The sequence below is a fragment of the Panulirus ornatus genome, chromosome 30 (genome assembly GCF_036320965.1).
Source record: "Panulirus ornatus isolate Po-2019 chromosome 30, ASM3632096v1, whole genome shotgun sequence".
Lineage (NCBI taxonomy): Eukaryota > Metazoa > Arthropoda > Malacostraca > Decapoda > Palinuridae > Panulirus > Panulirus ornatus.
In genome coordinates, this window is record NC_092253.1 from 1,181,067 (window position 1) to 1,197,253 (window position 16,187).

Consider the following 16,187-nt stretch of genomic DNA (forward strand, 5'->3'; position numbering starts at 1 on the left):
AGATATTAGTCAACTCAAACAACTTGCATGGAAAACAGATTATGTGGACTGATTGTCCAAGCAACAGTTTAGGTACTGCAACTATTTACTTCTGTCTGCCTTTATGCATTTTTTTTTCATGGGTTATGCCAATACCTTCATTTTGTCTCGAGGTCTGATCTACGAACACTCGACCACATGATACATACATAGTGGTCTCACTTTGTCGTTTATGTTTTTATTGGTGAGATGGTGGGGGTATAGGGTCAAAGGTCAGGGATGAATCTGACCTCGTGGGCTGAACGCTTGGGTCGGGTGTGGCCTGATAAACACAGTGCCCCAGCTGGTTGGTGCTGGCTACTACTGTCAACAGAGAGGAAGCTTAATACTGGTATAGTGATCATAAGAAGTGACTACGCTGTCGTCCACTATGCATTTAAAACATCTTAAACTACCAAAGGTTAATAAGACGTCTGTACATAGATCCCATCTTTAATACTTCCAGGAAAATAAGATAAAACTCTGAAAAGATTAAGTAAATAAATGATAAAGTCAAAACAATCCTAAACCCCGTCAAACTTCGTTTGCATGTAAAGCAATTATTCTCGCCACTCTCTACCACACTTTAAACCCAGTTTATATCTAATATAGCCAATCTGTCCAGCCAGAGTATACCTCGCTATACCCAGTATACTTCAAAATCAATTGTCCTCTCCGCACTAAAGCAACTAATTCCGTCTCACTACAACTCTTCAAACACAGCATATCCTCAACACTCACACCTCGCATACCTAGAAATACTCACAACATTAACACACTACGAGTCTAAATATTTAATATTGACGTTGTAACCTTTAAATCATGAGAGGTGCAGCCGTTTAAACTCGCCACTTAACGGTCCTTTAATTTTAGAACAGCAACTATACAAAACCTGGCGCTCTCCAATCATTCAAACCTGGCGGGCGGGTTGCTGACATTTAATTATAACTCGCCTGAGCAGCCATTTGAATATGTTGATCATGGTTATCTCATCTCCCGCCGTACGTTCATTCATTCCTCTCGCCGTTCTGCTATGTAAGTTCATTGACCACATGTGTCACGTTTCCCCTTTATGTTCATTCATATTTTCCTCGCTCCAGCTAATATCTAAATTCCCTGATGTGCGTACATCCGGCGCGTGGGGCGTACATCCGGCGCGTGGGGCGTACATCCGGCGCGTGGGGCGTACATCCGGCGCGTGGGGCGTACATCCGGCGCGTGGGGCGTACATCCGGCGCGTGAGGCGCAGCATTCATTCAAAAGGCAGTGCGCTTCCATCCCCGGAACCTGACGGGTCGCAGATGATCAAATCATGGCACGCTCAGACCATTTAAAGTCACTGAGGCAAATCTTTTCAACTCGTGTACATTCATTCATTCCTGGAGTACTCTGGGCATTGAACTTCATTGATAATGGTTGTATATACTCCATGCACACCGGCCATTCATCCTGGGCGCGCAGCTACCCTCCCACCGCGGGGCGGGGCTAGGCGCTGCTGCGACTTGATTCACGGGATTCAAAGAGATGCAAGGCTAGGGCTAGGCTGTCCTCTGTGTGTGTGTGTGTGTGTGTGTGTGTGTGTGTGTGTGTGTGTGTGTGTGTGTGTGTGTGTGTGTGTGTGTGTGTCAGTGTGTTAGTTTTACAGAACGAAAGGTGAATGGAATGACATCGAGAAATATCATAACCATTAAGAGATACTTGGTAAAGAAGATAAAGGCATAATACTAAAGTGTTTAGTAATTGATTGCTCACCCATTAGACAGCCTGAAGGCAAAGCCCTCAGCAGATACTCACAGATTTGTCGTTCAGATGGAGGACGACACAGGGCAGCTTGGCCGTCTCGCCTTCCTCCACCGTCACAGTGTCAGCTGCTGGACCGAACTCCGGACGTTGACCCCACCACGCCTCCGTCACGCCCACACCTGCGCAGGTGGAGAGTGAGGACCTGAGTACTCATGAGACCATACGACCAGTGACCAGTGAGTAGCGCCCACCGCAGTAACCCTAATGTTGCAAAGAGTTGTATCAGTCACGTGTTGTCAAGTGTCATGTGCCAGATAGAGAGATTCTATATGTGTGAATGTGTGTGTGTGTGTGTGTGTGTGTGTGTGTGTGTGTGTGTGTGTCTGTACAGTACCACATTACAAAACTAGGTGTATGGTTCAAGAGTACAGTAAAATGTAACTAGCACTGTATGATAAATGAAACAGCGTCGTAATAAGCTTAAGCTAGTGAGTGATGATGTTTTGTGGTAGACGTACAATATAAGGAGCTTTTGATGAAACATATTTTTAGACAACCATGAGAGTCTGCAGTGCCGTATTTACAACGAAGAAATGTTTGCTCTGATATGAAGTTACGTTGATGAAAAGTTATGTTGGATGCTAAAAAAAATAGAAATAAAACTAGAAAGTATCTGAGAAGATAAAGATATCTACGTTGACTTTGCCTTGATATATCTGTCTAAACTCCCCTTTTTTATCGTCTAGATGGTTGAAAGCTAGGTTGATTGTCAAGGGAATTTAACGAGAAAAGGTTAAGCCCAGGCATCCATTGTTTAGTTGGAGGTATTCTTCTGGGCTTTGAATAATGAAAATCTCCAAGCCTCTCGGATTCTACGTTCGTCCCTCCTTGATGGACCTGGCTGGTGTCTTTACATCCCTCGACCCATAGATGAGAGCGAGACCATAGTGTGAGAGAGAACACATACTGAAAACATGTAACAGAAACCCAGCTGCTGGCTCATGACATGGTTACCTTGCAGAAGAAAATGAGGATCTGATTCCTTTTTATACAACTAATGATAACTTCCACCGGCATATTCTTGTCTCGACCATTTCTGAATGAGTCTATTGTTTTGCCTCTGTGACACAAGCAAGCACATTATTCCTGTCTTCAATGACCCTATTTGTGAAGAAATATTTCTCTCATGGTGAGAGAGAGAGAGAGAGAGAGAGAGAGAGAGAGAGAGAGAGAGAGAGAGAGAGAGAGAGAGAGAGAGAGAGAGAGAGAGAGAGAGAGAGAGAGAGAGAGAATAGATAAATAAAGTATAAAATTTCTTTATGTAAGCCAAAATACAAACCGTTTATGAACTATTATATGTAATTATTTGATCTCAATAGTTTATACACCGCCACTAAACGTACTGGCGGTGAAGCCTGGGCAGTCTGCAGCAACACGGGTTCTGGCAGGTCTTACCAAGTTTGTGCGGGGCGACCAGCTCGCCTGGCAGTTGTTAAACATGCCATGCACGAAACAGCTGCGTGTGCTCCTTGAGGAGGCATGTTTCGCCTCAAACCTTTTCAAATAGTGCCAGCAGAAGTCAGAACATAGGGTCCACATTGTGAATATCCCAGACGAAGCGCATCATCTCTGAGGCCAGAGCAACGTTATTGTACAGATCTTACAGGGCTTGGCAGATATGAGGAGTGGACGTCCATCAGTAATGATGGGGACGTGCATCGCTGGTGAGGCCAGTACATTCAGTATCTTGGCATTGCATTCCACTTATAATGTTGCATCTTGCATAAGGCATCTTTGTCAATCTGATCATACGCTTTCTCTAGATCCATGAATACCACATGAGTCACTATCTTTCTCTCGTTCATGCAAATATATTCAAAGCAGACGTCTTCATAGTCCACATCCTCTACCTCTCCTGGAACCAAGGTGCTCCTCCGCGTTCAGCTTGCACAACACCACCCAGTCAATCACGCTCTCCCACATGCATTATCAGTTATACCCGACAACTTCATTCCTCTTAAATCAGAACATTCAACCTTGTTCTATTTGTCTTTCTTTAAGGGAACTATACATACTTCCTGCGAGTCCTGACCTCCCTGACCTTGGGCCGTACAAACAATGAAAGCCTGACTAACCAAACAACAACACATCCTCCTCCTCCTCTCTTCATAACCTCGGCTACAACACCATTCACTCCTGCCGCTTTACAACACTTCATCTCACGCAAGGCTTCCACCATCTCCTCTCTTATCATCACGCCGTTCACCATGATTCTCTCACTCCACATGCCACCTTCTTCCACACACACACACACACCACAGCCGCTTCCCCTATAAACTAACACTTTCAGTCGTCCCTCAAAATACTGACTCTGTCAGCTATTTTAACATTCTATTTGTCCGTTAGCAGTTCCCCATCCTCTCCCTCACCCCATATGTACGTTAGTTCTCTTCAAACTATTCACCTTCTTCCCATCACTATACATATATATCTATATATATGTATGTATTGATAAGTGAGTGAGTGTGTGTGTGTGTGTGTGTGTGTGTGTGTGTGTGTGTGTGTGTGTGTGTGTGTATAATAATGATGGAAGAATAAGATGTTATCTTGCCTGTGACGGGAAACTATTTCCTCACATGATAGTGTTCAGGTTGGCAGCCCCTCCATCACGACACACGTCGGCTTGGTTTACATTCTCGGATGACGAACTACGTCCAACTTTACCCATGAAAATGGCATCAGGAGCAGCGGGAGGACAGCGACAAAAATGTGGCTCACTAACTGGTGTTTAACATGCATTAGTTGTTTGTTATCTTTCAAAGTTTAATGCTCTGAGCTGGAATTTTCAAATTAGGGAGTTTGTGTCGCCTGTTTTTACCTACAAAATTACTTCATTTCCATGATTTACATCTGTACATATTATCATAACAGATACAGAATGCTATATTATTATCTCCTGCTTGTGGAAGGAGGTGAGTAAGAGGCTCGGGAGCTGGAGGGGTCTGAAAATCCTCACGTCCTATATGATCACGTTCTGAAATAGGGCATAAGGAGCCAAGTGACATTTTGTCCTCAAAGGTTCGATCGTATGGTTTTGATCAGACTACATGTGGGAGACGGAGAAAGAATATTACTCTTGGAAGGTGCGAATGGAGGGTTGACAATTCTCCTCTCCTGTATTATCACATCCTAATAGTAGGAACAAAAGAAGAAACAAGTGACGTTATCTTTTTACGTACGTGCCTGCTGATGCTTGTATACACACCTGAGTGTGCGTGTCTTGTGTGGATTTAGTCTTTTTTGTGCTTGTGTTCGTGTGACAATTTTCAGTCTTCACTGTTCATGCATCTGTAGTTTTTAGTATGTGATATATGTATAAGTATGCATGTGTGTATTTGTATATGTGTATATGTGCTTGTTTTCGTGTATGTATATATCTGTATGTTTGTACATGTTTTGTGTCGAGCATTTATGTATGTAATACAATCTTGCTGCCAATCTATGTATGTGTGAATGTATGTTTTTTTCTGTCTATGGCTGCACTTTCTTTATATTTAGTGTGTGTGTGTGTGTGTGTGTGTGTGTGTGTGTGTGTGTGTGTGTGTGTGTGTGTGTGTGCATAATTTGAACTCACTTTTGGTAATGACTCAAGTTTCTAAGAGCAGAGGCTATATTTGGTAGCTTTGTTGGTTCTGTCTGTGAACACGTAATCATTTCACTATTAATCCAACATGAAAGCTGACCAAAGACGACAGTCATTTTGTTTTCATCTGGTCTGCAGGTTTTGTCATTTGGTTCACAAAACAACATAGGATTAAAAAAAAGAATTTAGATAATCATTAAGACAAAAGACTAATGAGAAACGTGCATTGGTCGGTGAAGCTACACATTCTTATCATCATATCTACTAAGATAAAACTTTGTCTTGTTTGTACATTATTGTTTTGTGTATAAATAATCATGCGAGGTCACTGCCTCGTAGGTGACTATGTGTAAACATTGCCCCTTCTGCTGTCTATGAATTACAGTTTTATGCAGTGCCTTACAACATCTAGCACTCTTTATGTCCCTCTTACCCTCTGCTATATCAATTAGTGTTATCAATTTACTGGACTGACTTAATGCTGCATTCAAGTGTTGTCTTCTGCAAATGTGATTTACCAATTGGTTGCTTTATAAGAACTAATCAGTGAACACCCCTCCAACAAGATGGCTATTCTGAACGGTAACTGCCTGTGTGCTCTCCTTCATGCCTCGTTACATCTTCTTTATTGAGTTTTGAAACCAATTCCATCATCATCAAACTCCTCCCCGAGCTGGCCCCCGACTAACAGCGATCCTCAGAGTAATCTCTATCCCCTCGTTTACGACCTTCACCAGACCCATTACCACCGTACTGCTCCTTCCTGCTCCGCCTCCTCCGCCTCCTACTTCCACTGCCAGACAAATTTCCTGCCGAGTAAAGTGTGTGAGACCCCACGAGAGGTCAAACCTTGAGGGAGGGTCTGAACGCCAGAGGTCAGAATCACTTCTGATTTATAGCTGATGACAAGAACGTCTCCGAGGAAGACGATGTTCTTCTTATCAGTGATGGGAGTATAGCACGATCTTTATGGTCATTATCAGTGATGGGAGTATAGCACGATCTTTATGGTCATTTCCTCAGTCTTGATTCCTGTCTTTACCACAAAAGTTTCTTTACTCTCAGGGTTGAACTGACCGACCCAGCTTCTGCAGCAAGTTCTGGTCATATCGTGCCAACGCCCTCTGATGAGGACCTGCGCCCCGGCAGTACTATAATGTACTGGATTTCCTCCACAACAGGACAGTTTCCAAGCATTCGGACCTCTCACCTTCCCCGGTAATGGCAGTCATGTAATGCCACTATCGTCTGGTGCCAAAGATCCAGTGCCGGCACATCCTCCTACCAATATCTCTCTATCACGCGCAATTCTCGGTCCATCAGTGCTGGATTTAAACCCACTATTGAGTATTATTAGATCAGATCCACCAGGGAACTGACTGCCTCTGACGTGCGTCCTCTGGGTCCAACAGGGTTCAGTTGCGCTCCTCGCATCACTCAGGCATTCCCCTAAAGACCTTATCCGACGAACACATACTTTCACAAACAAGAAAATTCCTCAGACTCGTTTATGGAGTCAGGGTTTTCATACCACCACAACCCGTACTGTGGCCTCTTTCAACATCTAAACCTTCAGTGTGACCCCAACCAACAAAACAGCATTACTGTGACCCCCTTAACAACACTCCTCTGACCCCTTTTACAGCCCATTGCACCAATCACCGTCCCCTCGTTCCATGTGCTTTCCTTCTCCAATCAGGTGTAATTAGCAAATTGGGCAGCTGGTCCACTGAAGTCGTTAACAGCTGTGTGATGGTCGGCTGGTGGATCATGGTCAGCTGTATGGGTCAGGGAAGAACGAGGAGAAGAGGAATGAGAGGATGGAAGTGGCAACGACGAAAGGCACGGAAGGTGAATGACTAGACCCAGAGAGAGAAGGAGGAGCCGGGAGGACGAGGGAGGTACGAACAGAAGGAAGGAGTATAATGTAAAGAGAGGGAAGTAGAGATGACGAGAAAAGAGAAGAGAGTGACAAAGAGATCAAAGAGAAGAACAGGAGTGAAGTGCCTTGGGAAGCAAGGATTACAAAGTCATGTGTGTTCTTAACGGGATCCTGAGCGGTCCACAAAGGAGAAGAAACCTGCATCTCGCGTGTAATTTGCGAGCGAGTCACATTTCCTCAGGCAACGCTACCCTTGTTACCTTGGCTCAAGCCTTCCGCTGCCAGACACAAATTCTTGAAAGGTTACCTTAACCCGAGTTGTAATTAATTTCTTTGTTTTCTGACAGTTGTACAGTATCTTGGATCCTTCTCTTGTTTCAGCTTTAGGTTACATTACATATACTTATCATTTGCTTAATGATTTCAATGCTGCTCACGATTCCATTGTACGATATGCAGGTGAGCGTCATTAAACTAAAAGGCGCACATAAGAATTCTGAGACTCTCTAACGGTACGAGTGACAGGATCTATATTTGGCTTTGTTATATAGCCAATATACAACCTTAACGAGAATTAATCAACATAATTATTTCATGATTCGCCAGCAGTGTGCAGCACGGCATACCATGTTACTATACTGTTCCTTTAGTAATTGGATCATTGTAACTGTGACCAATTTACTTCCTTAAGTCCGCTCACTACAATATCCTCCCTTATGATCCCATATACTTCCCCTCTTCATCATACTCGGTTTAGTGTCCTTCCTTCATCATGTTCAGTATGTTTTTTTCTTTTCAATATCCTTCTTTTAGTATTTGATTTTTCTCTCTGAGTTGTGGTACAACCTTGCACAGTGAGCACCTTTAGTGTAGCAGTTAGCGTTCCTGACCGTAACACATTCACGGGCCGCCCAGGGTCGAGCGCATAGGTTCGAATCCTGGTTACGGCAGTCGGTCCACGGTCAACCCAGCTGCCTAAGAGTTGGTCTATAAAATAGGTACCTGCCTAAATATGATGTAAAAACTAAAATACTAAAACATAAAAATGAAAACTGTTTCTCTTCAAATCAAGTTAAGATTCGAAAAATTAATACTCTTAGTCCTCCAGGGTTACTATACTTCACAGAATTCGAGGTATATCATGAGTAATTAAACTGACACAATAGGCTGACACTATTTTCATTAGTTATCTAACAGGAAAACTGGAAAATGTTACCGAGAGACAAGGGATGTATTTGCTGGAAGGGAGATTTAAGCATTCAGTAAAGGCAATTTCTATTTTTCCTTAAGTCTTTTTCCCTCCCGGCTATTGTGTTATGGTGAATCCAATTAGTTCCCAAATGATACTGTTTTGCATGGCTGATTCCCTGCAGCCAAGCCTGGCCAGTCTTCCCTACAGAACACTGGCAATAATGGGATTAATTATTTGACTAACACCATTTATATCAGTAAACAACATCTTTGCTCTCGTTCTCCCAATCCTCTATATCATTCCACTCTTTCCTCTTCCTTCACTCATATATATATATATATATATATATATATATATATATATATATATATATATATATATATATATATATATATATATATATATGTGTGTGTGTGTGTGTGTGTGTGTGTGTGTGTGTGTGTGTGTGTGTGTGTGTGTGTGTGTGCCTAACTTATCGACCAATTCTTAGGAGTGGATGAACAGCTGTGTTGACTGTGGGCCGGCTGTTGCATCCAGCTTCTAGCCGAGTGGCCCCTGAATGTCAACAATGCTAGCTGCTACCCTACGGAGCTCTACGTGATCAAGGTCCCTTCACTCGTCATTTGGTCAGTTTCAACCATTCCTTTCTCCCATTTATCTTTGTAATGTGAATTCAATCTGGAGTTCCACCAATATCGAATATTCCATGGCTGGCCTGTCATTTCTTCTCTCTATTTTTCAGTCAATTGCGTTTAATCAATTAAGAACCCAGCTCAGTGTGCCTGTTGTGGGGACTGCCACCTCCCTGGCGGCTCTGTCTGACACTAACAACTTTTCATGGATCTGCTGAACTTCATCAGATGATTCGTCCTCACTATTTCCTTTCTCTACTTTTTGTTTCAAAACGTTTCCTGGATATTTTAGAATTCTTCCTTCACAACTTGTTTTCCTGATATCATCAGCCGTGATCAAATGTTCTTCGTCTATTGTTTTCCTTTACAAAATGGGAACTCAGGACACATTCTTCAGTTCTGAATTGAGTTCCAATATCCTCACTTAACGAGTTTATTGCTCGTAATAATGATTTCAATTCTGCTACCGATTTTATGTATAACTGAAGGTCCACATACCACACCTGGTTGGTCGTTCTCTGTGTCCTGCTCGACGTATTAGATGCATGATAAACAACCGCTTTGAGTCCATCTCTTCATTGGGGTGGAAAGAGAAGCAAAGATGATTCTGACAGCATTTAGTTTTGTGATTTACTGTTCAGTTAAGTAAAATAATCCGCATTAACATTTTTCTCTTTTCCTTACGCCAATCTATTTTTTATCTGTCTTTGTAGTCACATCTATGTGGCTGTAGTCAGACTTTCGTTGAGATTCCAGTAAACCCGCAAAAATGAAAGATGTAGACGCATCCTGCCTGGTCGCCACTAGAGAGATAGACACAAGTGAATCCTCATTGAAACTGATTTCCCGGAACGCCGTTTCCAGCAAGGACAAGAGCTATTCTGTGCGTATCTGCGGGAGTCCGTTCCTATCTGTGTGTAGTTGGTGGAAACGGAGCGTCCGGAATTTTTTCCTGTCAGGATCCGACGGAAAAATCTATGTTTGTGTGGGTCTCTGGGGTCTGTGTGGGTCTCTGGGGTCTGTGTGGGATGGTGGTGGACGAGGCAACTCCAGATCCATCTCTCGTCTCTTGATTTTGTTTCATATTGTAATGTTTAGAGAAGCCGGCGTGTATCTTGCCTCTAGTGATTCCCAAACGTTCTTTTCTGTCCCGTATAATCAACTTCTTTTTCATCAACTTAGTTTTCTTAAATACATGAAGACTTCCACAGTATACGAGCAAGTGATCGATAATTTCTGAATCAAGTTCCTAAATGTTCTGATGTCTTTACGATTCCTCGGGTTCAGTTAAATACATCAACAATGTCTATGATTTTCTTCTACATCCGCCACTTCCCATTTCCTTATCCAATTCATTTGCGTGGTCTCAGTGACCTCTCCTTCGTCCAAATTCGTCGCACCATCTTCGTCTGTAAACATGTATAGTTACAATGGTAAATCTTCCATGGATGAAGATGTGGTGTAGAACCTGATCATGTTGTGTGTCCAGCGAGTCTGGTATGAATATCTTCATTAGTACCAATACAAAGTTGCCAGAAACGTCCAAGTAAGCAAAAAGTTTTGGAACTCTTTGCTTCCCTTCGAAAAACATATACCTGCCGACCTTCCACATTCTTGTCATGATCAAAACACGTTCAGATGATGTTTCCATCGCAAAGTCAGCATCTCCGTATTTTCCATATTTTCACACGGTTTCTTTCCTGCTGATTTGATAAAGTAATCTTGTGTTGACACAACAAAGCCTACAGTTAGTCTATCATTACCTGCTATACATACGTGTCAGGCTTCCCTACCAGTGAACTTTGCCTTCAGTAAAGAGCTAAAGTGCTGATAGATATAGAAAATAAAGATCAATGTTGCACGAGCAGCCAGTGCTTCATCCTGGAGAGGAAACTAACCATCTGAACGTTTCCGAAAGCATTGTGAGTCAAGGATCCTTACTGGTTCCATTAGCGAGAAAATATTCTATGTTTTACTGGCGCTACCAAGAAAGGTTAGTTATCCTCACCTCCTTGAGCACGACGACACGACCCTTGAGCACGACGACACGACCCTTGAGCACGACGACACGACCCTTGAGCACGACGACACGACCCTTAAGCAGGACGTTACCACGCATTAGTATGATAACATGACCTTTGACTTGACCTTTACGGGTTGGTCAGAGGTTAGGCTGTCATAACCAAGTATCGCATAGCAGGGTCATACTGACGTGCTGAGGAGGTTAACAGGATGAGGCTGTGTACATAAATGTATACATGCTTTTATTCTGACGTATGAATATTCATGATAGTATACTCGATAAGCGGGTCTTCATGTATGTGTTGTGTTTGCCTCCTGCATGGTACGGAGGAGTATATTGCAACATGTGGACGTGCGTGCGTGCGTGTTCTGGGGACGACATTGTGAGGTATCTTGAGGTCTTCGTATCTTCCGGATGCTGGCAGGAGATGACGGACAAGGCGGACGTGCCACAGCCTGTGGGAACTTCATCACTGTACAACTGGTGATGAAAAGGGAGGAGGAGCCACACGGAAATGAGAATGGCGGAGAACGACAAGAGGAGGAGGCGGGTAAAAAGAAGGAAAAATTTAGAACAGATGGGAAACGAAGACGAGAAAAAGAAGATGAGGGATGGAATGTGAGGGTTTCCAGATACCACTAGTTACGACATAACCAATACAAACAACAACCTCAGACGAGGAATGTCGTGAAATGTTTTCCCTACAAATATTTTTGCTTCACAGCTATGTACGACACTGCCTGAAGGTACAAATACACACAGACACAGACACACACACACACACACACACACACAATTCATCATTATATATATATATATATATATATATATATATATATATATATATATATATATATATATATATATATATATATATATATATATATAATACTGATTGGTTCACCAGGATATTTAGAGTATGTATGGACCAAAGCCTGAGGACTGAAAGAATGCTTGTATAGTGTCATTATGATGGACAGAAATTCAGATATTTCACCAGATTCTAAGCCGAGCATTCAGATATCAATATATACCATAAAAAGGAAAGCAAATCTAAACTGAAATACAAACTGGCAGAGCCAGACGCTGATGGGTGACTGGCAAAGAAAACATAAGACGGAGACACGGACAAGACAAACACGTCGTCAAGATGGGACATACACAGACACACACACAGGAAATCAGGAGGACAGATATACAGCAACAGAAAGAGGACGGAGAACGCAGACGTATTGCAAGATCAATGAGGCACTCACCGAGGCAGCAGCAGAGGAGGAACCACAGCGGAAGGCCACTGCTGCAGCAGGATATTCTGCTCCCCATCCCGCTGGGGGAAGAGTCCTGACAGAGGTCCTGGGTGAAGATCTGGCGATGGCGCCTTGGGGACGGTATTCCAGTGAGTTCCGGAGTGAAGGTCTTGGGTGTGGTGTATGGGCGAGGTGTTTCAGGAATCCTCAGGTGAAGGTACTCACTTAGGCTTTAACGGAGAGAGTGAGAGCACATTCTCTACATGGGAGTCGCGGGTTAGCTTTTGTTGAAGGTTTTTCAAAAGATGTTAGGAGTTTTGTAAGGGTGCTGGGAAAGGTTTTGTAAGGGCACTGGATAGGGCTTTGTGAAGGAGCTGGAGAAGGTTTTGTGAGCTAGCTGCTGAAAACGTTTTTTGTGAAGGTGCTAAGGAAGGTTTTGTGAGGGTGGTGGCAAAAATTTTGATAAGGACGTTAGCCAAGATTAGAGTGAGGGGGCTGATTGAGGCTATAGTCTATAGATGGCGCTGGCAAGGGTTGTAGGGAATGCACCAGAGAGAGTTCTAGCGTGGCTACTGACGAAGGTTCTGATGCTGTGGCAGGTAAGGGCGACGATCCTGTGTTTGCTGATGCCCTTCAATATATACAATACACAACTATCTCATTGGTAATTACTGGTTCACTGATCACAGTTGTCCCAGGTACGTCATATATTTTCCAACGTACTTTATTGCTTAGGTTCTACATCCGTCTCCAGATGTCTAAAACAGATATGTTGAAGAAAGTGTCTGCGTGAAATTATAATATTTGCTCAGTATTTCTGGATGATACCAAAAGGTGAGGAATGGTGGTAGTGTCCGATCTAGGCAAAGTTTCAGAGTGTTCGGATCTGAAAGAGAATATTCCCTCTGTTAATGCTTTCGTAATTGGTCATCATCTTTAATACAGCGACCTGTGTTGTTATATCAGCAAATATACTCAAAAGTAATTACCAGCTTAATTATACCGTTTCGGTTCTTAATAAACAAACGTCTTCCTGCAAAAGTCGCGAATTCTGTCTTAAAGAATAAACAATTCATTGACAAGAACTTTGCAATGATAATCATGAAAACTTCCACTCCTGCGAACTGAGTGAAGCGGAGAGAAAAATAAAAGCAAATCCATTCATGAAGAAACTCTGCTTCCCCGAACATGAAAATATTGTTCGTTATTTCCCGTTCATGTCGTAGACATTTTCTGGAATATTATAGCAGGCATTCCTTAGAATAATATAGGACTTCCTGGAGTAATACAGAACTCCCTGGAATAGTATAGTACTCCTGGAGTAGTATAGAATTCCCTGGAATAGTACAGGGGTCCCTGGAATAGTATAGTACTCCTGGAGTAGTATAGAATTCCCTGGAATAGTACAGGGGTCCCTGGAATAGTACCAAAATCCCTGGAATGATATAGATGCTTGATTCTTCTGAGATGAAGGACATATCTCTCAAGAGTGAGTCTGTAAACATATAACAGCCTGAGTATTGTGTTAGTGTCTCCTCAAGAAACACAAGGATTGCATGGAATGAATCATTCATGGGAATCATGATGATATGGCTGCTGTAATGTTGCTGAGAGAGAGAGAGAGAGAGAGAGAGAGAGAGAGAGAGAGAGAGAGAGAGAGAGAGAGAGAGAGAGAGAGAGAGAGAGGAGTTTTGCCGCAGTATACACATAGTGAGACAACACTGGCCGGCGGTCTATGAGCCAGCTGAAGACCAGAGTTGTGGGAAGTACATCAGTACAGCAGGACCATCTCGCCTGCTTGGAGAACGTTGAACTTAATGAAATACGGACCATAACAAGGCATCTTGTTATACGAACAAAACCATCACAGACAGATGGATAAAAACAACATCTTATATGAGGAAAATATTTCCCTATCTTCTACAGGATTGACGAATGACATCTCGGGACTCTAGAGAGTTGTAGACTATTTTGACAAGTTATTAAGAATACTCGGTACACACACACACACACACACACACACACACACACACACACACACACATATATATATATTGATTTTTAGTTTATAACGAAAGATTTGTTTTCCATAGGGAACGCCGTTCGTTTAGAAAAACAAGATAACAACCCTGCTTGATAAGTTTTTTCAATCTTTCTCTTACATAAAAATCGTAAACAGAAACTCCTGCTGGCAAACTGCTGGCATAAACTAAGGTAAACAGGACTGACCACTAGCAAACTGTTGATGTAAAATATGTTACTTGTGAAATTTAAAAACATGAAATATTCTACCAAGCTTTGAGATTTCTCCCGCTTGAGTCTACCACCTTCAACGCGACGGGACGATCCTTGAGCACGACGATATGACCCTTGGGCATGACAACGTGACTCAACCCTTATGAGTCAAGTCAAGGGTCAGGTCATCACGCCTAAGGGTCAAACCATCATGGTTTAGGCTCGTAAAGTTGTAGCCAAGAGGTTTTCACACTGTGGTCTAGGGTTGTACTTTCGTGGTCAAGGGCCATATTGCCGTGGTCAAGGTTATACTCTTGAGGTCAAGGGTCATTTTCCTGTGCTGAAAAGGATACGGAGGACAACCTGGTAAACATGGATACAGTTAAACATATGCAAGAAGATCATGATCATCAACACTACGGTGGAGCACCTGCAGGTGGCATTTCTTTCCTAGAATTCAAATCAACTCGGACATTGTCTTCCTCTGCTGCATTTTTGTACAAATATCTGAACCAAAATATAATCACATTCACGTGCTCTCAACCCACTAAGGACAAGAAGAACACTCGAATATACAAAGAGAAAATCATAGGTAATGAATATTTAATTAAGGAAAATATCTATGATATCTAGGTTTGATACGATCTTGATAAATTATCTTTGTATGATCCCACATCTCTTTCTATAGGACCATATTAGCGTGTGATTTCGATATGTTCTTCCTGTACCATGGTTTGTTCTACCGTATGTTCTTTATGTGTTCTTTTGTATATTCCTGTTATGTTTCTTCGGTTAGCAATTTGTTATTGTTAGTCTTTCTAATTACTTATTAAATCAACATATATCACCAGTGCACAACACAACACAACACTCACATCACGAACAGCAATCATCAACACGCAGCATAACACAACACAACATTCACAACACAAACATCAACATTCGTCCTGAAAGCACAACATTCATCCACAACAAAGGAAAACGTTCATTACCATCATTAAATGTTTATTCTCATTCGCTTGTAGATAAGCACATAAAAGTTCTGGCCTGTGAATCCACTCTACCAAATAAAAACAAGTAAGTGCCTCGGTACGTGGATGCATTAAATTAACATTGCACCCTTCTCGAAATAGAACGCCGCGAGCCAGTTTCACTCTACATGCAAAGTATTTACAGGTAATTTTCAGCTGTAGTTATCTCATCATCATGGTGTAAATACGCTGGATAACATAATGCATAGACACACACACACACACACACACACACAAACAAACAAAAATTTTATGTATAGTTTACAAAGAAGTCCAACAAACTATTTTCCATACATATATAATATGTGTGTGTGTGTGTGTGTGTGTGTGTGTGTGTGTGTGTGTGTGTGTGTGTGTGTGTGTGTGTGTAGAATTGTTCTCTTCAGAACTTAGCAGATAAAACATCTTGAATTATTTATTCATTATGTTCCTCTACTTTCCGTACCTGATCATGGTAGAGTCACCATAAGTAAAGCAAGAGAACATGGTAACGTGCGACGCCTTACATTGTGAACTGCTGAAAAATGTGCCGCAGTTTGGG

The 16,187-nt window shown here is 42.3% G+C and overlaps 1 protein-coding gene across 1 annotated transcript in view; it reads right to left on the reverse strand.

Annotated features, from left to right (window-relative positions):
* LOC139758288 (uncharacterized) overlaps window positions 1-14,326 on the reverse strand; it is a 36,585-nt gene extending 22,259 nt beyond the window's left edge. Inside the window, exons 1-2 of the mRNA XM_071679503.1 lie at window positions 12,390-14,326; window positions 1,813-1,940 (exon numbers count right to left, since the gene is read on the reverse strand). Coding sequence (XP_071535604.1) covers window positions 1,813-1,940; window positions 12,390-12,456 — 195 coding nt within the window. The 5' untranslated portion in view covers window positions 12,457-14,326. The remainder of the gene's footprint in view (window positions 1-1,812; window positions 1,941-12,389) is intronic.
* Between the last annotated feature and the right edge of the window lie 1,861 nt (window positions 14,327-16,187).